The 19,443-nt window shown below is 43.9% G+C and overlaps 1 protein-coding gene across 3 annotated transcripts in view; it reads left to right on the top strand.

Moving 5' to 3' along the window:
- C5 (complement C5) overlaps positions 1-18,442 on the top strand; it is a 76,330-nt gene extending 57,888 nt beyond the window's left edge. For all 3 annotated transcript variants that reach the window (XM_079961899.1, XM_079961898.1, XM_079961900.1), the window contains exons 31-41: positions 618-680; positions 1,256-1,337; positions 3,447-3,519; positions 5,773-5,875; positions 6,732-6,806; positions 9,673-9,778; positions 11,410-11,496; positions 12,373-12,462; positions 15,502-15,585; positions 16,484-16,622; positions 17,606-18,442. In XM_079961899.1, the coding sequence (XP_079818025.1) occupies positions 618-680; positions 1,256-1,337; positions 3,447-3,519; positions 5,773-5,875; positions 6,732-6,806; positions 9,673-9,778; positions 11,410-11,496; positions 12,373-12,462; positions 15,502-15,585; positions 16,484-16,622; positions 17,606-17,735 (1,032 nt within the window). In that variant the 3' untranslated portion in view covers positions 17,736-18,442. The remainder of the gene's footprint in view (positions 1-617; positions 681-1,255; positions 1,338-3,446; positions 3,520-5,772; positions 5,876-6,731; positions 6,807-9,672; positions 9,779-11,409; positions 11,497-12,372; positions 12,463-15,501; positions 15,586-16,483; positions 16,623-17,605) is intronic.
- Positions 18,443-19,443: the final 1,001 nt, after the last annotated feature.

Raw genomic sequence — 19,443 nt, 5'->3', positions numbered from 1 at the left:
CCGCCACTGCACGATTTCTGTTCTCATCCTGAAGCAAAGTTCTTAACCCGAGGTACTATTTCTGGGTTAGCAGAGTCTGTAACCTGAAGCGTATGTAACCTGAAGCGTATGTAACCCAAGGTACCACTGTAGATGTTTGGCTGGATTTTAATCTTTTTTAAAATGGCTTTGAAATGCCTTTTGAATCACTAACCCTTCTATTTCCAATGTTAAAATGGTGCATTGCTGCTGCTGCTGTGGCTAAAACAGAACCACTAGGACTGGGGGAGAAATTTGGTTTGGTTTGCGTTTAAAGGCAAACCTACCTAATTTGCCCTTTCTGAGAATGCATGAACTGAAGCACAGCCAAATGCATGTACTGGGGTCAAGTATGCATAAAAATGTCATATATTAGTTCAATGCATTTTTGTATGTTATTTTATTTAGGAAAACTACTTTGCAAAAATGTGTGGATATTAGGCAGAACCACATACAAATATGTGTCTGTTAGAAGTAATTTGCATTAAAATTTCCTGATGAATTATAATGAGGGCTTTTTTAAAAAAAGCCCACAAACTTAATGAGGATCTAATTTACACTAACATCACTTTCTGCATTATTATTTTTTACGTATCCAGGCTCCCTTGAATGATGACTTAGAGGTTCGCACAGGCAGCAACACCGGCTTAGCAACAGTGAATGTACGTGAATTAAGCATTTTGGGGCACTTCCAGATGACCTGTTTGCTGAGGACTCGTCCTGATTTGTTTGCAGGGAGAATGGATGACGTTGGCTATTTAATGAACATGTATTCTGATTTGTTTTGGGTGGGGGAGGTTAGATTACCATGTGCCAAATCATGTATAATCCCAACTTTCCCAGTGCATTTCACAATGTCTTGTTGAAAAAAGTCTGATATTTTGGAGGAAGTAGGTTTGTGATGGAAGGCCTCTCACTCAACTATAATTGTGAAACGTGAATTTGCTGTTAATTTATTTGGACCCCATCTAAAAACAATGAGAGTCTGGAAGCACCTATAGAAAGTGGGCTCCAGAGAGCAACCTATTGGGCCTAAATACTGTAAATGAACTGAATTTATTTAGGTAAGACTCGCTTCCATGAATAGATTGCCTTAGAAGTTCACTCTTCATTGGGTCTGAGATTTTCACACAAATTATGGATAGATTCTTGGATGCCAAATACTTGGGCTGGTGAGTTGAAACTCTCTTAAAATGTAACTTGAGTTCTGTTTTGTTTTTAATCTGGACTTGTACAGGTGAGGAGCGTATATTATAAGATCAGCACCTCTGAAGATATTTGTAACTTTGAGCTGAAGATTGCTATCAAGTCACCATCTGGTGAGAAAGTAATAATTTCTGTTTTAAAGTGTTTTGGATTATGCTTTTATCATAAGCCACCCGGACAACTTTTGTCTATAAGCATCATAAATAAATGAAGGTATGGGGGAAATAAAATAATTCATGAAGAGACAGGAGACATTTCAGAGTTTGGACCTGGTAGCCCCGTACTTTAAGGTGGTTGGTTGCAAGCAAGGTCTTCTGAATTTTGAATTGAATTTTAAAATTTGTATCTTACCCTTTATCTGAAGAACTCAGGGTGGTTCTTTTGTACTCTTTCATCAAACTGTGAAGAAGAAGAAGGGATTTTGCTACAAGTGTCTTTTCTCATGCAGCTTGCATGAATAAGTTCTTTTTTCTTATTCAGACTATTTCTATGTGGCTTAATATGTAAAAACGTAACTGAACAGTGTGCAGAAAGCTAAAAACTATGATGTTACAAAAATACACAATAAAACCATTAATACAAATTAGTAATAAATAGGTACAGATAGCATTTCCATCTTCCTTTAACACACCTCTCCACCCAACACCTCTCCGCCATCCACCTTGGCTCTCACCCATGGCCCAAAGAAACTCACCGATCACCCGTTCCAAATTCTCACAACGAAAAAGCTTCCCAGAATCTGCTGGCATCACCATAGTCTCTCCCTCTAGGTTTGCTTTTATGGGCACGCAGCAAGGCATAAGGTGCTTCCTCGGCTGCCCACAGCTGTGTCCCATTCAGCTGGGTGAATTTCTCAAGGAGTCCAAAATATGGTAAATCTGACACCCATCTGCTCACCTTTCTCTGATCTCTGCACAGCTCTCCTGTTCCAGGAGCTGTACCTATCTCAATTTCTTCTGCCGATCTGTTGATGGTATAGAAGCCTATTCCTAATTTGCCAGTGATCTCCTGACCCTAATTTGAAATTTAGGGTGTGTGGGGGGATAACATTCCAATAGCACTTCCTTTTTAAAATGGGATTTGATGTCCTCAACTCTGCATTGGAGGAGTGTATTTGTGTTCAAATGCCATAAATCAAGACTAGGAAATCTAAGGTCCCAGGGCCAAATGAAGCCCAGCAGGCCTCTCAGCCTGGCCCTTGAGATTCTCTCCAGGTCACACCTTTATTGAGGGGGTTGGACTCCATAACCCTCGGGGTCCCTCCCAACACTACAATTCTATGATTATATTCTGTGAGTGTTTATGCCAGTTTTGAAGGTGTCCTTGAATTCTGATAACACTTTCTGCTTGCCTGAATGAAGGTGTGTGAATATGTGTAGAACATACCCTAATGTGCAAAAGTAAAATTTTATATTTTTTGTTCCACTCACTTTTGCCTTGGCCTGCCACCTACCACTGCCATGTGGCCCCCAAAATGTTGTCCAGATAGGAATGTGGCTCTCAGGATGTAAGGGGTTTCCCCACACCTGCCTGAGTGATGAGTACCTTCTGAAATCCTGGTTTGAACTGCAGGGCTTTATATTATTATTATTATTATTATTATTATTATTATTATTATTATTAAAATTATTATTTATACCCCACCCATCTGGCTGGGTTTCCCCAGCCACTCTGGGCAGCTTCCAACAAAATATTAAAGTGCAATAGTTTGTTAAACATTAAAAGCTTCCCTAAACAGGGCTGCCTTCAGATGTCTTCTAAAAGTTTGGTAGTTGTTTATCTCTTTGATGTCTGGTGGGAGGGCATTCCAAAGGGCGGATGCCACTACTGAGAAGGCCCTCTGCCTGGTTCCTTGTAACTTCACTTCTTGCAGTGATGGAACCGCCAGAAGGCCCTTGGCTCTGGATCTCAGTGTCCTGGCAGAACAATGGGGGTGGAGACGCTCCTTCAGGTATACTGGACCAAGGCCGTTTAGGGCTTTAAAGGTCAGCACCAACACTTTGAACTGTGCTCAGAAACGTACTGGGAGCCAATGTATTATTATTATTATTCTTAGTAGTATTAGTAGTATTATAAAAAGCTCAGACTTTGGAACTAATTAATTTCCTCCAGTTGAGTGTACAGAACCAGGACTCAGGGTTGTTGTAACCATTTAGGAATCTCTGTACTGGACAATAGGTTTGGAAAGCCTGGGTAAACACATCCTGCTGTTGCATTTGCAGAAATGAATATCGACGGGAGGAGCTCTTCCTCCAGCTACTTGGATGAAGCAAAGCACTTGACGGCCTGTGCAAAGTAAGTCCAGATGAGCCAAGAGAGAGCCTGTCACTCTGTGTGCCAGTTGTCAGAAATGCCAGGGTAGGGTGGTTGGGAAACAAGTGTCTTATTTGGGATTGTTTATGCCCTTGTTTTGCAAGGGCAACGCTGAGGCTAGGAAGGAAGAAGCTAACAGGCAGTGCGACTCTCTGAACTGGTTATACATCTTGGCTGTGAGTCCTGGAAGACCTGGTCCTTTCTTTGCAGGCCTTTTCCCACCTTGCCTGGGACGGAGGGGCCCTGACTGACTCCAGCTACAAAGGCTGAGGCTGCCGAACAGACTCTTGGGCTGGGGGTTTTCATGTGGAAGGGGGCTGTTGCTGTTATTGATATTACTTTTTTGTATCTTTATTTTAGAGGTTATGGTTTATGTGAAAATGTTTGAGGTGGCTGTGTACTTTTTGCTGTTTTATTTATTGCTTACGGCTATTTTTGTTATATTTGTAATTACATAAATCCCCCCCCCCCATGTTGTAAGCTGCCTTGAGCATGGTTTGAACTATGGAAAGGTGGCATACAAATAAAATGTTTGTGTGCATGTATGTATGTTTGTATATAAGAAGGCAGGAAGGTGGGGGGTGGCTGAGGACGGGTCCTACTACTAGTCTCCATGTCAAAGGAGAACACATGGAAGAATGATTGGCAGCCGTGGTGTGTGATGAAATAGTGAGTGGAACCCAGAATGCAGGACTTTTGCAAGGGGTGGGGTGGGGGTCTGTTGAGAAAGACAGGCAGTTAAACAGGAGTTGAAGAAATGAAAAGATGGATTAATTATAATGTTGGTGGTCAGAATAGCTGTTACAGAAGGCAAAACAAAATAAAAAAATTCCTTCCAGTAGCACCTTAAAGACCAACTAAGTTAGTTCTTGGTATGAGCTTTCGTGTGCATGCACACTTCTTCAGATACACAGATGTATCTGTATCTTCAGATGTAACTGTTACAGAAGGGTTAGGGATATTAGATCAATCCATTCTTTTTCAGTCTTAAAGGTAAAGGGACCCCTGACCTTTAGGTCCAGTCGTGGACGACTCTGGGGTTGTGGCGCTCATCTCGCTTTATTGGCCGAGGAAGCCGGCGTACAGCTTCCGGGTCATGTGGCCAGCATGACTAAGCCGCTTCTGGCGAACCAGAGCAGTGCACGGAAATACTGTTTACCTTCCTGCTGGAGCAGTACCTATTTATCTACTTGCACTTTGACGTGCTTTTGAACTGCTAGGTTGGCAGGAGCAGGGACCGAGCAACGGGAGCCCACCCTGTTGCGGGGATTCGAACCGCTGACCTTCTGATCTTATATGATTGCTTATTCTGGTTTTCATTTTCCATTTAGATATATTTTTACTGTGCTACATCCATATAAGTCTTACTCATATTGAAATCAATGGGCATGACTAACTTTGTTCCATTCATTTCATGGCCTCTAGTCTAAAACTTGTTTGGATACAACACCACTGATTTTTGAATTCATAGATTTGTTCTAGTTTGGGGAACCTTTAGGGCTTTCTGCCACCCTCCATGAATTGGAAATACATCCATTTATGTGCCCAGTGTTGGACCTTGGCACACCTGTCAAGAACCAGCTCAGCAGGATAAGTATGTGTGTCTCCCAAATGCAGCAGGGCTGGCTAGCCATATTTTTTAAGTCAGCGTAACCGTTAAACCAGAGAGGATGTAGCAGAGATCATTACATCCCAAGGGTTACATCCACTGTTAGTCCTACATGGAGTGAACTTGTTGAAATTAATGGTCATGACTGATTTGGGCCCATTTCAGTAGGCCTTCTCTAAGTAGAAACTTAGTTGGATACATCTCAAATCATCTAAGCCAGGGGGCCGCAAACGTTTTTGAGTGAGTGGGTGCATTTGGAATTTTAGAGTGTGTTATGGCAGCAGTCACAAAATGGCTGCCATGGGAAGCATGGCATAATAGCTGCCACAACTAAAAGAGCAGAGAAAAAGACAGGACCACAACATAGTGCGGGTATACTCCCTTTGCCCCTGCACATACACCTGTCATCTATGTGCTTCTCTATTCAGAATGAAAGAAGAGGGGTAAGTATCTGATTCTGGCATGAAAGCTGGGCGTGTTTAAGTGGGTGTATTCAATGGAAGGGATAGCTGGTATTCAGAGGCATATTAGTAATGAATAGGTAGAGGGTGCATGTTGGAACCAGAATGGGAGAAGGTTGTTCTCTTTATGGAATCAGGGTCTTGTTCTGCTTTCACCCTGTGTAGGTACAAGCCTACCAGAGGAGAACCTCAGTCTGCCTCCTCCCATGCCGTGATGGATATATCTCTTATCAGTGGATTGGAAGCAAACACAGAAGACTTATCTATTGTAAGTAAGGTGGTCACCCCTGTTAAATAAATAACAACATCAGAACAGCTCTGCTGGATCAGGCCCAAGGCCCGTCCGGTCCAGCACTCTGTTCTCACAACAGCCAACCAGATGTCCCAGTGGAAAGTCCCCAAGCAGGACCTGAGATCTCTCCCCACTTGTGATTCCTGATCCTCTGACTCTAGAGGGAGAACAAGGCCATCGTGGCTGGTAGCTCTGCAGTCCTATGCACCATGTTGTCCTGGGGCATTGTGAAAAATTTAAAATGGCGGCATGTTGTCACTTTCCACTGCCACCAGGTAACCCCAAGTCTGGGGATCCTCCAGTGTAAGAGGCGGTCCATCAGGCAACCTCTTGACAAGGCCTCCCTCAAGCTGAAACCAGCCCAGTTCAGGTTAGATTACCAGTTTAACATGACAGCCATTTCATGAAAACATGCAACCCAATTCCACTCGCACCATCATAGCCTATTTTTACAGTTTTCTGCTATAGATTCTGTGCTTTTTTTCCTGGTAGTATGCTCCAGTATGCACTACCGACACCTTTTCCTGCCAGGGCCCAGTTGCTGCCCCTGCGCCCCAGGGCTGGCTGGAGTGCAAGTGTCCCACTCCCCGAGGAGTGTGAGGGTGGGAGACACAGCATGTGACAGACTGCCCTGCCCTGGCTGCTGGCCGCATGTGCCCTGGTTGCCTCTCTAGCAGAGCTCATGATGGTTGTGGCGGGGCGGGTGCAGGCGCTGCCAGTGAGTACTGGAACCGTTTTTCCCTACAAAGAAGGCACTGTATAATATAGTTGTTCTTGTGGTCACAGCCAAAACTAGTTGCTGAATTCTCTCTCTCTCCCTCTCCCTGCTCAGCTTGCGAATAACATTGACCAGTTGATTGCAAGCTATGAGATAACCAATGGACATGTTCTGGTGCAAATAGACTCGGTAGGTTCTCTATGGCTTCTCTGTCCTTTTCATGAAAATAAAATGTTTCATCGGTTATAGTCATTTTCCAGTTCTTCTGTGCCAGGGCTGGATCTTCTCCTAATTCTTATAATCAACCAGTATCTCAGAATTATTCACCAAGTTGTGCAACTGATGTAGGGGGGACACTGATTTGGGCAAAAACATAAGTTTTTGACTTTTTAAAGTGTGTGTGTGTGTGTGTGTGTGTGTTTTTTGGATAAGGCCAGTCCACTTCCCAGTGGGTGGTATTGCAGGCAGGCCACGTGACCTCCGCACTCAGCGGGGGCTGGGCTAAGCCCCCTCATCATTAGGGAGCCCCGGCTGTGTCACGGCTCCCGGCCAGCCAATCCGGTTGGCTGGGAGGCTTGGCTTACCCCTTTTAAGCAGCCGCACTGCCAGGGGATCCCCCCTTCTGGTTCTGTTATCTACCTTTATTATTATTATTATTTATCATTGTTATGTTACCTTTCCCGCCCCGACCTGGCCACAGTGATCCATGCGACGGTCATCTCCAGGCTTGACTACTGTAATTCGCTCTACGCGGGCCTGCCCTTGAAGCTGTCCCAGAAACTCCAGGGGGTGCAGAATGCTGCAGCGAGGCTCCTCATGGGGTCTCTGCCACGGGAGCATATTCACCCAGTGCTTTTCAAACTGCACCGGCTCCCGGTAGAGAACAGGGTCAGATTTAAGGTGCTGCTTTTGATCTTTAAAGCCCTTCACGGCCTAGGACCGTCATACCCACAGGACCGCCTCTCCCGGTATGCCCCACAGAGAGCCTCAAGGTCCATAAATAGCAACACCCTAGTGGTCCCGGGCCCTAAGGAAGTTAGATTGGCTTCAACCAGAGCCAGGGCCTTTTCAACTCTGGCTCCGGCCTGGTGGAACGCTCTGCCCCATGAGACCAGGGCCCTGCAGGATCTGATTTCTTTCCGCAGGGCCTGTAAGACAGAGTTGTTCCGCCTGGCCTTTGGCTTGGAGCCAATTTGATTCCCTCCCTCCCTTTCTTTCTTTTTTCCTTTCCTTTCCTTCTCCTCCTGCGATGAGGCTACATTTTAATATTTTAATGTTTCAATATTTTAATGTTGTATTTTAATGTTGTATTTAAGTTGTAATCATTCAATTTGTTTTTATTATTGCTTGTAAGCCGCTCTGAGCTCGGCCTTGGCTGGGGAGGGTGGGGTATAAAAAAATATTATTATTATTATTATTATTATTATTATTATTACTACTACTACTACCATCATGCAGTGTATTATTAATAATTAATTATGATCTGTTATGCCAGGTTTCCAAATCTGCATAGAGCATTCTTTCAGGTATCAAAAAAGGGGAATAGAGGAATGAGTTTTTCAGGGTACTGAGGCATCTTTCCTAACCAGTGAAAACCACTGGCTAGAAACTTTAAAAATAAATTAAAAATGTGCCAACGACTGAGATACTTGAGGCCAGACTACAATGTGATGCAAGCTGGCTATGACCAGATATCCCAATATTTTCCACCTTTTACTCAAATACAGCCATGGGAAGGTCCATAGCTCAGTGGCAGAACCACCCAGAGTGGTTGGGGCAACCCAGTCAGGTGGGTGGGGTACAAATAAAAGTAATAATAATAATAATTTTTATTTATATCCCGCTCTCCCCAGCTGAAGCCGGGCTCAGGGTGGCTAACAACAATAAAATAGTACAATATTCTAAAATCATTTCATTATAAAATTAATTCAATTCAAATTGATGGCAACCATTAGGCTAAAGTTCTGTGAAGATTGCTAAAGGAGGGAGTCAAAGGCCTGGTGGAACAGCTCTGTCTTGCAGGCCCTGTGGAAAGTCCCGCAGGGCCCTAGTCTCTTGTGACAGAGCGTTCCACCAGATTGGAGCCACAGCCGAGAAAGCCCTGGCTCTACTTGAGGCCAGCCTAACCTCTCTGTGGCCTGGGACCTTCAGGATGTTTTTGTTTGTAGACCGTAAATTCCTCTGTGGGACATACCAGGAGAGGCGGTCCCGTAGGTACGAGGGTCCTAGGCCGTATAGGGCTTTGAAGGTTAAAACCAGCACCTTAAACCTGATCCTGTACCCCACCGGGAGCCAGTGCAGCTGGTATAGCACCAGGTGAATGTGATCTCGCAGCGAGGACCCCGTAAGGAGTCTCGCCGTGGCATTCTGCACCCTCTGGAGTTTCTGGGTCAGTCTCTGGGTCAGTAAGATGATGATGACGCAGAAGGTCCAGGCTCTATCACTGGTGTCTCCAGACAGGGCTCAGAAACACGCGTGCCTGATTTCCAGGGGATCCACTCTCAGGCAGTGTGGGCAGTATTAGGCTAGATGGACCAGCTATCTGACTCTGTATAAGGCAGTTTCCTGAGGTTGCAGTTTAGCTGTCCCATACAAACCACATGCCATAAATCATAAGACAAACCTTGGCTGAACCATGAACCTGGGTTTGGACAACACACCAAGCCATTGCTTAGCTCAGCACTAACCATTCAGAGCAGATTTGGGGAGGGTGCTGTGATGAGGTTTCATTGTAAGAATGGAAATCCTTATACTAATGGAAAGAGTGATTTGGATACTGCCCTGTGCTTGTAGGGAGGATGTTCGTGTGGAATTAGCGGGGGGGGGGGTACATTGCCCTGCATGGTGCCACCTTTTTGCCATACACCACAAGTAGATTTCATTGAATTTTTTTTCCTGGGGCTAAATTTACATTTCTTCCCCATGACTGTTTTGCATGAATGAACTCGGGCTCTCTGGACTTACAATGCAAGGAGATTGGGGGAAAATAGGCCCCATGGTTGTGGGGAAATTCCTCAAGTCAATCCATCCTAACTTGTATTCTGTTTCCAATAAGATTCCAGCAAATGAATTTCTGTGCATTGGGTTCCGAGTAACAGAAGTATTCCGTGTTGGAATGGCAAGCCCAGGAAGCTTCACAGTGTATGAATATCACACCCCTGGTAAGGAGACAGTTCCTCTAAGCCAGAGCTTTCCAAACTGTGTGTCACGACACATTAGTGTGTCGGCTGCAGTGTGTAGGTGTGTCGTGCGAATGCTCCCTGCTCTTCTCCCGGGGCTGGAAAGGGATTAGTTTGTGAAATATACTTGGAGTCGAGTGTGGATTTCATGCTCTTTATTCAGCTCATAGTAGCGAGGAATGGAAGTTCCCCCAAAATGCCTGCTTTATATACATTATTTACACAATGGGCCCCACATGATTGGCTAATTCCGGGATTCTCCTGTAGGCCAATCAGGTTGTGGATTCACTTTCACCTGGAGCTGGATTGGGTGGCTCCTGCGGACCAATCAGACTGCTGCATTCTGGATCCTATTGTTCTAGGACCAATCAGACTGCTGCATTCTGAATCCTATTGTTCTAGGACCAACCAGACTGCTGCATTTTGGATCCTATTCAACTCAGTACATAACAGTTTGGTTTGCTAGTAAAACTGAATTACTGTGTCGCGAAATGATGCATGCCTAAAAAGTGTGTCACCAGCATGAAAAGTTTTGAGAACTCTGCCCTAAGCAATGGCAGTATATAGCAGGCTTTGGGTGCAAGAGGTCCAAATTTCAATCCAGGCAGGTCTTAGAAGGACCTCTTTCTGAAGATCTGGAAAACCACTGCCATTGAGTGCTGACAGTGCTGGGCTAGATGGAGCAGTGGTTTGACAGGGGATAAGGCAGCTTCCCTCTGTTCCCTTTCCCCACTTGATCTTCATAGTTGGACTTGCGCTAGTGCTTGCATCCTTGAGCAGCTGCCAGGACTCTGGCATCTCAGGAGGGTCCATCATTGATCCCTGCCCTGAGCCCTCCCAGAAATAAATTTGCCTGGCCCAGCCCTCCAAGCAGCACCAGGTGACTGGGCTTAACTGCCATTTTAATTTCCCACAATACCCTGGAGCAACACTATATAGAGGATATTACCGGGAATGGGGGCTGCCCCTAGTCACCTGGTGCTGCTTACACCAGTGCTGCCTCTGCTGGGTAAGACCATCAGAGGACCAGCCCAAGGGCACGTGAGCCACACCTCTGTCATGTCTGAAGCCAGTCATGCACCAGTCAGAGTGGTGTGATTTCCAGGACCAAACGTGACATTACATTAATTGCATGAAAGCAATTAATTACACAGGGTACTTGGTTATGGAAAGAGTTGCTATGAAGAAGTCGGAGTGGCCAAGGAGCTGTGGAGTGGGGGAGTTGAATTCTTTCCCTCTTTGTCATGATCGCAACAAAAATCTCCTCTCTGTAGTTGTTTGCTTTTCATGGGAAGCAACTCCCTTTGGTGTCAAGAGGAGTTTTCCCTGAAATGCAAACAGTAGCTTTGAAGAGGTGAGAGAAAAACTCCCCCTAGCCACACCACACTATTCCAAAGCTGCTCAGGCTTTTCATCTGCTGCTGTTTACATAACAAAAGACACGTGTGCTAATTGCAGTCATGTCCATAATTTCACCTTACTTGGTCCTCATTAGGGCTCCGAATTCTTTCCGAGTTTCTCAGTAGAATTGCTCTGTATTCTTGTTTACATCTTGGCTCGTGGGACTTTGACACCCACCACTCTCTGTCTTTCTGGAACTTTGATTTCCCACAGATAAACAGTGCTCTGTATTTTACGATCCTTATGGAGAAGACTCACTCGTAAGACTCTGTGAAGGGGTAGAGTGCAAATGTATGGAAGGTAAAAATGTTTTCCTGCAAATGGGGATGGAATAATTTGCCAGCTTTATTTCTCTCTGCTTGATTTATCCAGTCTTCAATTCAGTTCTCCACATTTCTGTAGCAATTTGCAAATTTTCCTTAAAAAAAAACCCTAATAAAATTTCTTCAACATTTATTCCAATAAACATTTTTTTTTTGTAATCAGTTTTGACTAATATATTAGGAGAACTGGCTTGCAGAATGCCTTTTGTATGTTATTTTCACTAATATATTCATATTTGTGCACATGTTCCCCTAATACATAAAAATATTGTTTGGATGTAGAACAGCATAGCAAATTTCAGATAAGTGCACATTTTGAGGGTGGTCATGTTTTGGTTCTCATATTGTTTTGGAAAGTGCAAATTTGGCTTTAAATAAGAATGGAATCAAATCTCCCCCTCACTCTACATGCAAGTAAATTCCTACTGACTTCAATGGAACTCACTTCCCAAGTGACATTGCTGCCAGCGTTTAAATTGCTAATATATTACAGGATCGTATAGTGTGACTCATTGCATTGAAGGCCTTAGTGTGAAAGTGTTTCCTGTTGTTAATAGGAATTTATAAGTGTGAGCTACAACAAAATGTTCCAGCCAGCCACACCAACCTTCAAGCCATTCCATTCTGTTCCCCTCCCACAACAGTAATTCAGAATTCCATGGCTGCTGAGGTCGCTCAGCCTTATTGGGCTGTTTTTTGAGTCCCCTGCCCTTTGCTTTGTAGGAACAATTAAAGGATTCTCTTGGTTCGCTGAACTGGAACAACTTAAGCAGATATTGGGGCGGGGGGAAGGAAGTTGGAACAATGCAAAAAGTTTCTGCTTGTGCTGTTTCTCTGTTTTGCTCAAATATAGCGGAATGTGGTCGCATGCAGAAAAGACTGGATGGGTCTATAAGTTTCAATTCTCGGAATGAAGTGGCATGCCAGAAGGACATTGCATATGGTAAGATTTTGAGGGTTGGTGCATGTTATTCGTCCCCCCCCCCCCTCATATTTACTTTCAGCATTTTTACTCTGCCTTTTAACTCAGAAGGGTTTCAGAAAGGCTTAATAATAATAATAATAATAATAATAATAATAATAATAATAATAATAATAAATTATTTATATCCCGCCCTCCCCAGCCGAAGCGCGGCTCAGGGCAGCTAACAACAATAAAATAATACAACATTCTAAAATCATTTCATTATAAAATTAATTCAAATCAAATTGATGGCAACCATTAGGCTATAGTTCTGTGAAGATTGCCAAAGGAGGGAGTCAGGCTGTGCCCTTTAAAAATAGTATGACGGTAGCCCTTCTTGTCAGGCTCACAGTCTAAAAAGACACGACACACAAGGAGAAAGGAGTGGGAGGGAGGAGGGGAAAGCAAGCACAAGCACAAGTTCTTCCAAGTTATAGTTATTAAAGTTACAGCCAGTGTCAGTGGTGGTTATTGTGATCTTGGCCTTGATAAAGAACAGTCTCTTCCCTGAAAGCACCCTTCCTCCATCAGATCCAGGAACAGAATTGGTGCTAATGACCAAGCCAGGAGCACAGGGCAGTTCATCCCTCAGACAGCTGACTTGATGACAGTTAGAATCTGACCAGCAGGGCAGTGTTTTAAAAGCCGTCCAGGAAGCTGGAATACAGGATTAGACAAATTCATGGAGGAGAAGGCCATCAATGTCTCCAAGCCATGATGGATATATTCTCCCTCAAGAGTCGGAGGCAATATGGGTTGCTGGGAAGTACAAGTAGGGAGAATTCTGTTGCAATCAAGTCCTGATTGTGTGTTTCCCGTTGAGACTTGTGTGCTTGCCATCATGTCATCCACTGTGAGAACAGGGTTGTGGACTAGGGGAGAATAGGATTGTGGTCTAGATGGGCCTACAACCTGATCTTCTTATGTTTGTGTAATCATGGTGCCATGAAGCAGAAGAGGTACAGGCTGTGTCACAAAGAGACACAGTACCCTTCAGCACTTCCCCTTGTGATCTCCCAGTCTGAGGATGTGGGCCTTCTTACTTGACTCAAAAGGCTGAAGGCTCCATGTAGCTCCAGCTCTCTGCTAGACAACATCCCCAACAGGAGTGAATCCTTGAGCTAGTAGGGCCCACTGGGAACTGTCCATGGTCCTGACTGATCCAACCCCTGTTTAAAGAGACCTGACCAGTCTTAGCATGCTCAGAAGAGGTTCAGCCTCTGCATCCTTTCCAAGCTTCAAGACCCATGGAAAAGTATATCCTGCACTCCAGAGCTGGTGTAAGATTCTAGGTGGTAGTGTCTGGGTCAGCTTGATCTAGGAGACCTTCCAGCCTGATCTAGCAAGATAAGAATAATTATCAACTGAATTATTTTATCTTTCAGTTAGGGCCTAATGATGCTCAGAACACCCCCCCCCATCAAAGATGGGGGGGGGGATGTAAAGTAGCAACACTGTGGTTTGGAGATGGGTACTATAGTATGATACAGTGGCTTCAGATTGTGCCTGAGAATGTTTAAGAGCAAATTATGAGCATGTTCAGTTCTCCAGGGCTGTTGCTAGCTGTAGTCTAGTATCTTGAGGGCAACATATTGGCTGCCTCCATTTTACTGTGTTCTGGCAAGCATGCAACATGGAAATCAGGTTCAGATATTGTATAATCTTACTGGCCAGTGATTTTGGGACCCTCAGGTGCAGCCTCCCTCCCATGTGAAAAAGGCAGGGTATTAAAAGTACACATTTTCTTGTATTGCATTTGATTATCTTGGATATTCTGAAAAATATAGAAATGGTTGCACTCTTAGGGTTTCAGGCTCCTCTGCCGTTCTTGGTATTCTAGCAAATGCCCAAACTTTCCACCCTCTGGAGATGATCTTTAATTTTATATTTATATATGTCACCCGGTGTAATATTAAACTCAGAACAGTTTGTAATTCCAATTAAAACAATAAGATGGCTGGACTTCCAGGAGAGAGGAATAGTGATTTGGCTGTCTCTCTGTTAGCTCCTGCTGACAGAAGATAATTATTTAGTGATTGATAACAGTGAGACAGATAGTCTGACTACTAAATCACTCTGTAGTTAAGGGTGACCTGGGAGTTAACCAATAATTACTTTTAAGAGAGGACTCCATATTCTATTTATTTGATTTTTGTAGTTGTTATTTTACTGTAATATGGAGAAATCTTAATTAATTTTTTTTTAAAATCCCAATAAGATGTGCAATAAAGCAAATTAAATCCTGTAAGCAAATGGCCCAAATACCAACTAAACCAATAGTGAAAATTTAACGTCTAGTGTTTAAAATTCAGCAACCTCCCAGCCCTTTTAAATTTTTATTTAGAATACTTATATCCTGCTTTATAGCCCCAGGAGGCTCTCAGACAACTTACAAAAGACCCCCACAGCAAAAGTTGCGCTCAAATCTGGTTCAGGAATATAAGTAACAAGGTGCCAGGATTATTTAGGCAGCATTTCCTGCCCTAAGGCTAGTCTTCAGACTATAAAAAGGGCCCTGCTGGGTCAGTTCAAAGATCCCATCTAGTCCGTTCTCACAGTGGCAACCAGATGCCCCAAAGGGAAGCCCTCAAGATGTCCATGGGGGAGTCCTGGTGTTGCCCTTTGACCTTTTCCTACTATGCATCAGAGCCCGGTCCTGTGCCAGTGGAGTGGAACTGAACAACTGAATCCTCCTCAGCCCACATTGGAGGTAGTCCTCTTGTGACTTTAAATACAAAACTTAAAACACAACATTTTAAAATACAAACAATTATTTAAAATTAAAATTCCCAGGGGAACAAAAATGACTTAACTGGACTTCCATCATCAGGATGTAACAGATGAAAACATGCTGTCTGCTATTGATGGTGGGAATTGATGATAGCAGCCTTCCACCTCTGCTCAGAGAAAATGCAGAGACTCTTACCGTCACTTTTAATGAACAAACTCAAGAATGAACCTTTGTCCAGCATTGTTGTTGTTACTGGTTTTTTTATTATTATTATTTCTCCTCCCTAGTCTATAAAGTGAATATCCTGTCCTCCAAGCCAGAAGGAAGCTTTGTTAAATACACTGCATCTGTCCTAGATCTCTATAAAAGAGGTGAGAGCATTTGTTATCATGAGCTGAAATGATTCCATTAAGATACAACAGGAGCAGTGAACCCTGTGGCTTTCCAGTTACTGTTGGAGTCCCAATCCCCATCAAGCCAATGGCCAGAGATTTGTTTGTTTATTTGATTGATTAAATTTCTATACCGCCCTTCATCCAAGGACCACAGAGTGGTTTACAATATAAAAACACAAAACCACATGACATAGTAACAACACCCTACCACCGCTTAAAAGGCCATAGATTGTTTAACTAGCCAAAGGAATGGTGGGAGTTGTCATCCAGTAATCTCAGGAACACGGGTGGCGCTGTGGTCTAAACCATAGAGCCTAGGGCTTGCCGATCAGAAGGTCGGCAGTTCAAATCCCCTCGGCGGGGTGAGCTCCCGTTGCTGGGTCCCTTCTCCTGCCAACCTAGCAGTTCGAAAGCACGTCAAAGTGCAAGTAGATAAATAGGTACTGCTCCGACGGGAAGGTAAACAGTGTTTCTGTGCGCTGCTCTGGTTCGCCAGAAGCGGCTTAGTCATGCTGACCTGGAAGCTGTACTCCCTCGGCCAGTAAAGCGAGATGAGCACCGCAACTCCAGAGTCATCCGCGACTGGACTTAATGGTCAGGGGTCCCTTTACCTTTACTAATCTCAGGAAGACCCCCCCCCCAAAAAAAAAGTGTTCCATGAGGAGAGCATGAAGTCATGGCCATGTGGGAAACATTTTTCACCCCAAGCACCACCTTCCCATCTGGGCAGCCTTCTGAGGGCTGCATGCCAGTGTTGGGCAGGGTCAGAGGCAAACATGGGCAGAACAACAAATCTTTGTGATTCTGTCTTGCAGAAATGACAGAACTACTAGCTGGCCTTTGGGCTCCTTCTAACCTCCTATTTTTACTCCAGGGGAGGCTTTTGCTCAGAAGAACTCAGAAGTCATCTTTATTAAAAAGAATTCATGTGTCGATGTTCAGCTTAATCCAGGAGAGAATTACCTCATCATGGGGAAAGAGGCCTTGAAGATAGGAGATGGTGCCAATGCCAAGTAAGTAAGCTTGGATTTACAGTGCATGATATGTAAAGAGTACATTCGGGGCTTTTTTAATTTAGAGAAAAGTTGAGGGTATCTTATGTAGGTAGGGGTGGGGAGAAACCTAAGTAGGGATCCCAGTAAATAGCCCAATGAAGAGGGGGTGGGGAATGGAGTATTCAGGAAGAGAACAGGGCTAGCTGCTTAGAAACCTGAACAGGATACTCCATTCTACACATTAGGATTGTAGCAGCAATATTTGGAATGATGGGGAAGAGGTGAGGTGGTAATAGTGTTATTTTGGCTATTACCCAAATGTATTATTCACCTCTGCATTGCAAGAGAAAGAGTTGAACCCAATGTCAGACTATTTCTCTTATTTTCAAAAGGTCTACAGTTCAGTACAGTACAGTTCAGTTGGCCACAACCCAAAGTATTTCAGGGAGCAGTTGAAAGTTGGGTTGTTGTTTTTTTGGTAGACTGGGGTGAAGAGAGGAGGTGGAGAGAGCAACCATTCATTTCAATGGGTCTTCTCTGAGTAGAACTTAATTGGTGACAGCCTTTAAAATGTATAAAGTTAAATGTTCAATGGACATCTCTCCTTCAATAATGTATAGTACAGTTTTAGCACTGTGCCCTGAGCACTACCTACAGTAGAAAATAGACATGCAGGTTTTTATTTAGTTAGTTATGATAATATTTTTAGACTGCCTTTTGATGCAAAGAAGGCCCCCTACATGGTGTATGACCACCCTTGGAAACTAATGAAATTGCTAGAACAAATTAAGCATTAAAACAGAATGAATTTGTTTGTACCCGCTGAGTATCTGAACACTCTTCAAAGACAGTCCCATGTAGTGCATCTTGCAGTAGTGTAAACTGTAAATGACCAAGACACACATCATTGGCCAGATCCATCAAATTTACTTTAGCAGTTTGCGTTCCTTCCATTATTTCACTTAGTTTAAAATGCCCCTTTCCTTCTCCCTTTTTTGTAGATACCAGTATCCATTAGATGCCATGACCTGGATTGAATGGTGGCCTGCTGACTCATCTTGTGCTTTGTGCCACGACTTTGTAGAATCAATGGAGGATTTTGTGGAAGATCTCTTTCTCAATGGTTGTTAAACTACTAAAAAACTTTTGTGAACAGTCTTCAGACTGATCAAAGCTTGCCGGAAAATGTTTTTTCCTATGGTTCTTCCCAGCCTTTTAAACAAGGAGAGCTGTATCTGTCTACATATAAAATAGCACTTATTTTTCTAGGAAGTATCTGAGAATCCAGTTTTTGTGTGTTTATAATACAATGAGCTTAATATAAGTGGGTGTGGGGGGGGGGGAAGGTGTTGCATGCTTCAGTACTGTGGACAATGTATAATATCCAATACATAATACATTGCTCAACATGGGACTTGCCCACACTTCTGCTTGTCTCCTGCCTAGATAGCATAGGTCTGAGTGGTTCTCCCCTTGCCCTGCTCCTTACATAGGGAAAAGCTGCTCTTTACCACTAAATCAGAGCAAAAGTCAATCTGGAGAAAACAAGGTTTGCCATTTGCTCCAACTGAGTGCTAAAGAGCAGTTTTCCTCAGGGGAAGGCAGTGGGACATGAGAAAGTGTGGATGAGTCTAACAATCCTAATAATTATCCTAATAATTCACCAAGAATCCATCTCTATTCCATATGTTTTCCTTCTGCATTCAAAAGTTATCACCATTCATATTTTGCATTTTGTTCTTTTGTTGTTGCTGCTAAGAATATGCATTGCAGCTGTCTGGAGACATTCTAAGCCATTGCTGGTGTTTAGAAAATAAATGGGACTTAAATCATAACAATCTTGTCTCCTTGATTTCAAAGGATCTAACTTCAGCTAAGCAGCAGAGTAACCCTAATTATAGAAAGCTAGTGTCATTTATGCCCTACTTAAGGTACCTTTTTTGTTGGTTAAGTTCCACCAAGGTGCTAGATTATATGAGTGAGCTTAAAGGCAGTTGGTCTAGGTCTCCTTGCCCTGTCCTGCCCCTGCTATACCCCCAGAATGCCTCTTTCAGCGGGACTTACACTGGTTTAAGTTCAGCTGGATAAGCCGGGGTGAGTGGCTTGCACCAGCCTATCTTCAGCTCAGCTGAGGTAAGTGACTTACACCAGTGTAGCCCTGGCTGAGTCGGGGCTCAGTCAGGGAAAGCCCAAGAACCACCAACAATCCAAACTCACTTATCCCAGTGGATCTTGCTTTTGGACTGAGCTCCAGGTTGAGATCTATTCCTGTAAGACAGGGATGGAGAAGATTTGGTACTCCAGATCCCAATTCCCAGCACCCCACCCAGCATAGGTAATGATCAGGGACTTATGGGAGATGGATTCCATCAATTACATGGGAGAACCAAAGTTTTCCCATCCTTGCTGCATGGTCTACAAACTATGGTTTCTAGATCAGGGCCAATAACCCAGCAAGTGCTCCAGGCTTCTTTGGTCAGATTTGTTTATATGGAAACAAGTAAATTTGAAAAGATTGCCCTCCCAAAATGCCTAATACTAGTCCTTGAAGGCTAAAGTGTGGCAAGCCACTTATTTCTCTCTGAGTGTTTTTTTTTTTTTTTTAATTGGCTATTAAACCAAGATTGCCCTTCTGGAAATGAATTGGTTTCCTCAGTGGCATAGCGTGGGTTGTCAGCACCCGGGACAAGGCAAGTAATTTGCGCCCCCTAACCCGTGGATTTGCGCCCCCTAACCCTAACCCCCAGATGTTGCACCCGGTGCGGCCGCCCCCCCTGCACCCCCACACTACGCCACTGGGTTTCCTATCTAGCTTTGTGGAACCAGAAAAAAACCCCAG

This window comes from Podarcis cretensis (genome assembly GCF_951804945.1).
Source record: "Podarcis cretensis genome assembly, chromosome: Z".
NCBI classification, from domain to species: Eukaryota; Metazoa; Chordata; class Lepidosauria; order Squamata; family Lacertidae; genus Podarcis; species Podarcis cretensis.
This window is presented reverse-complemented; position numbering and strand designations above follow the sequence as displayed.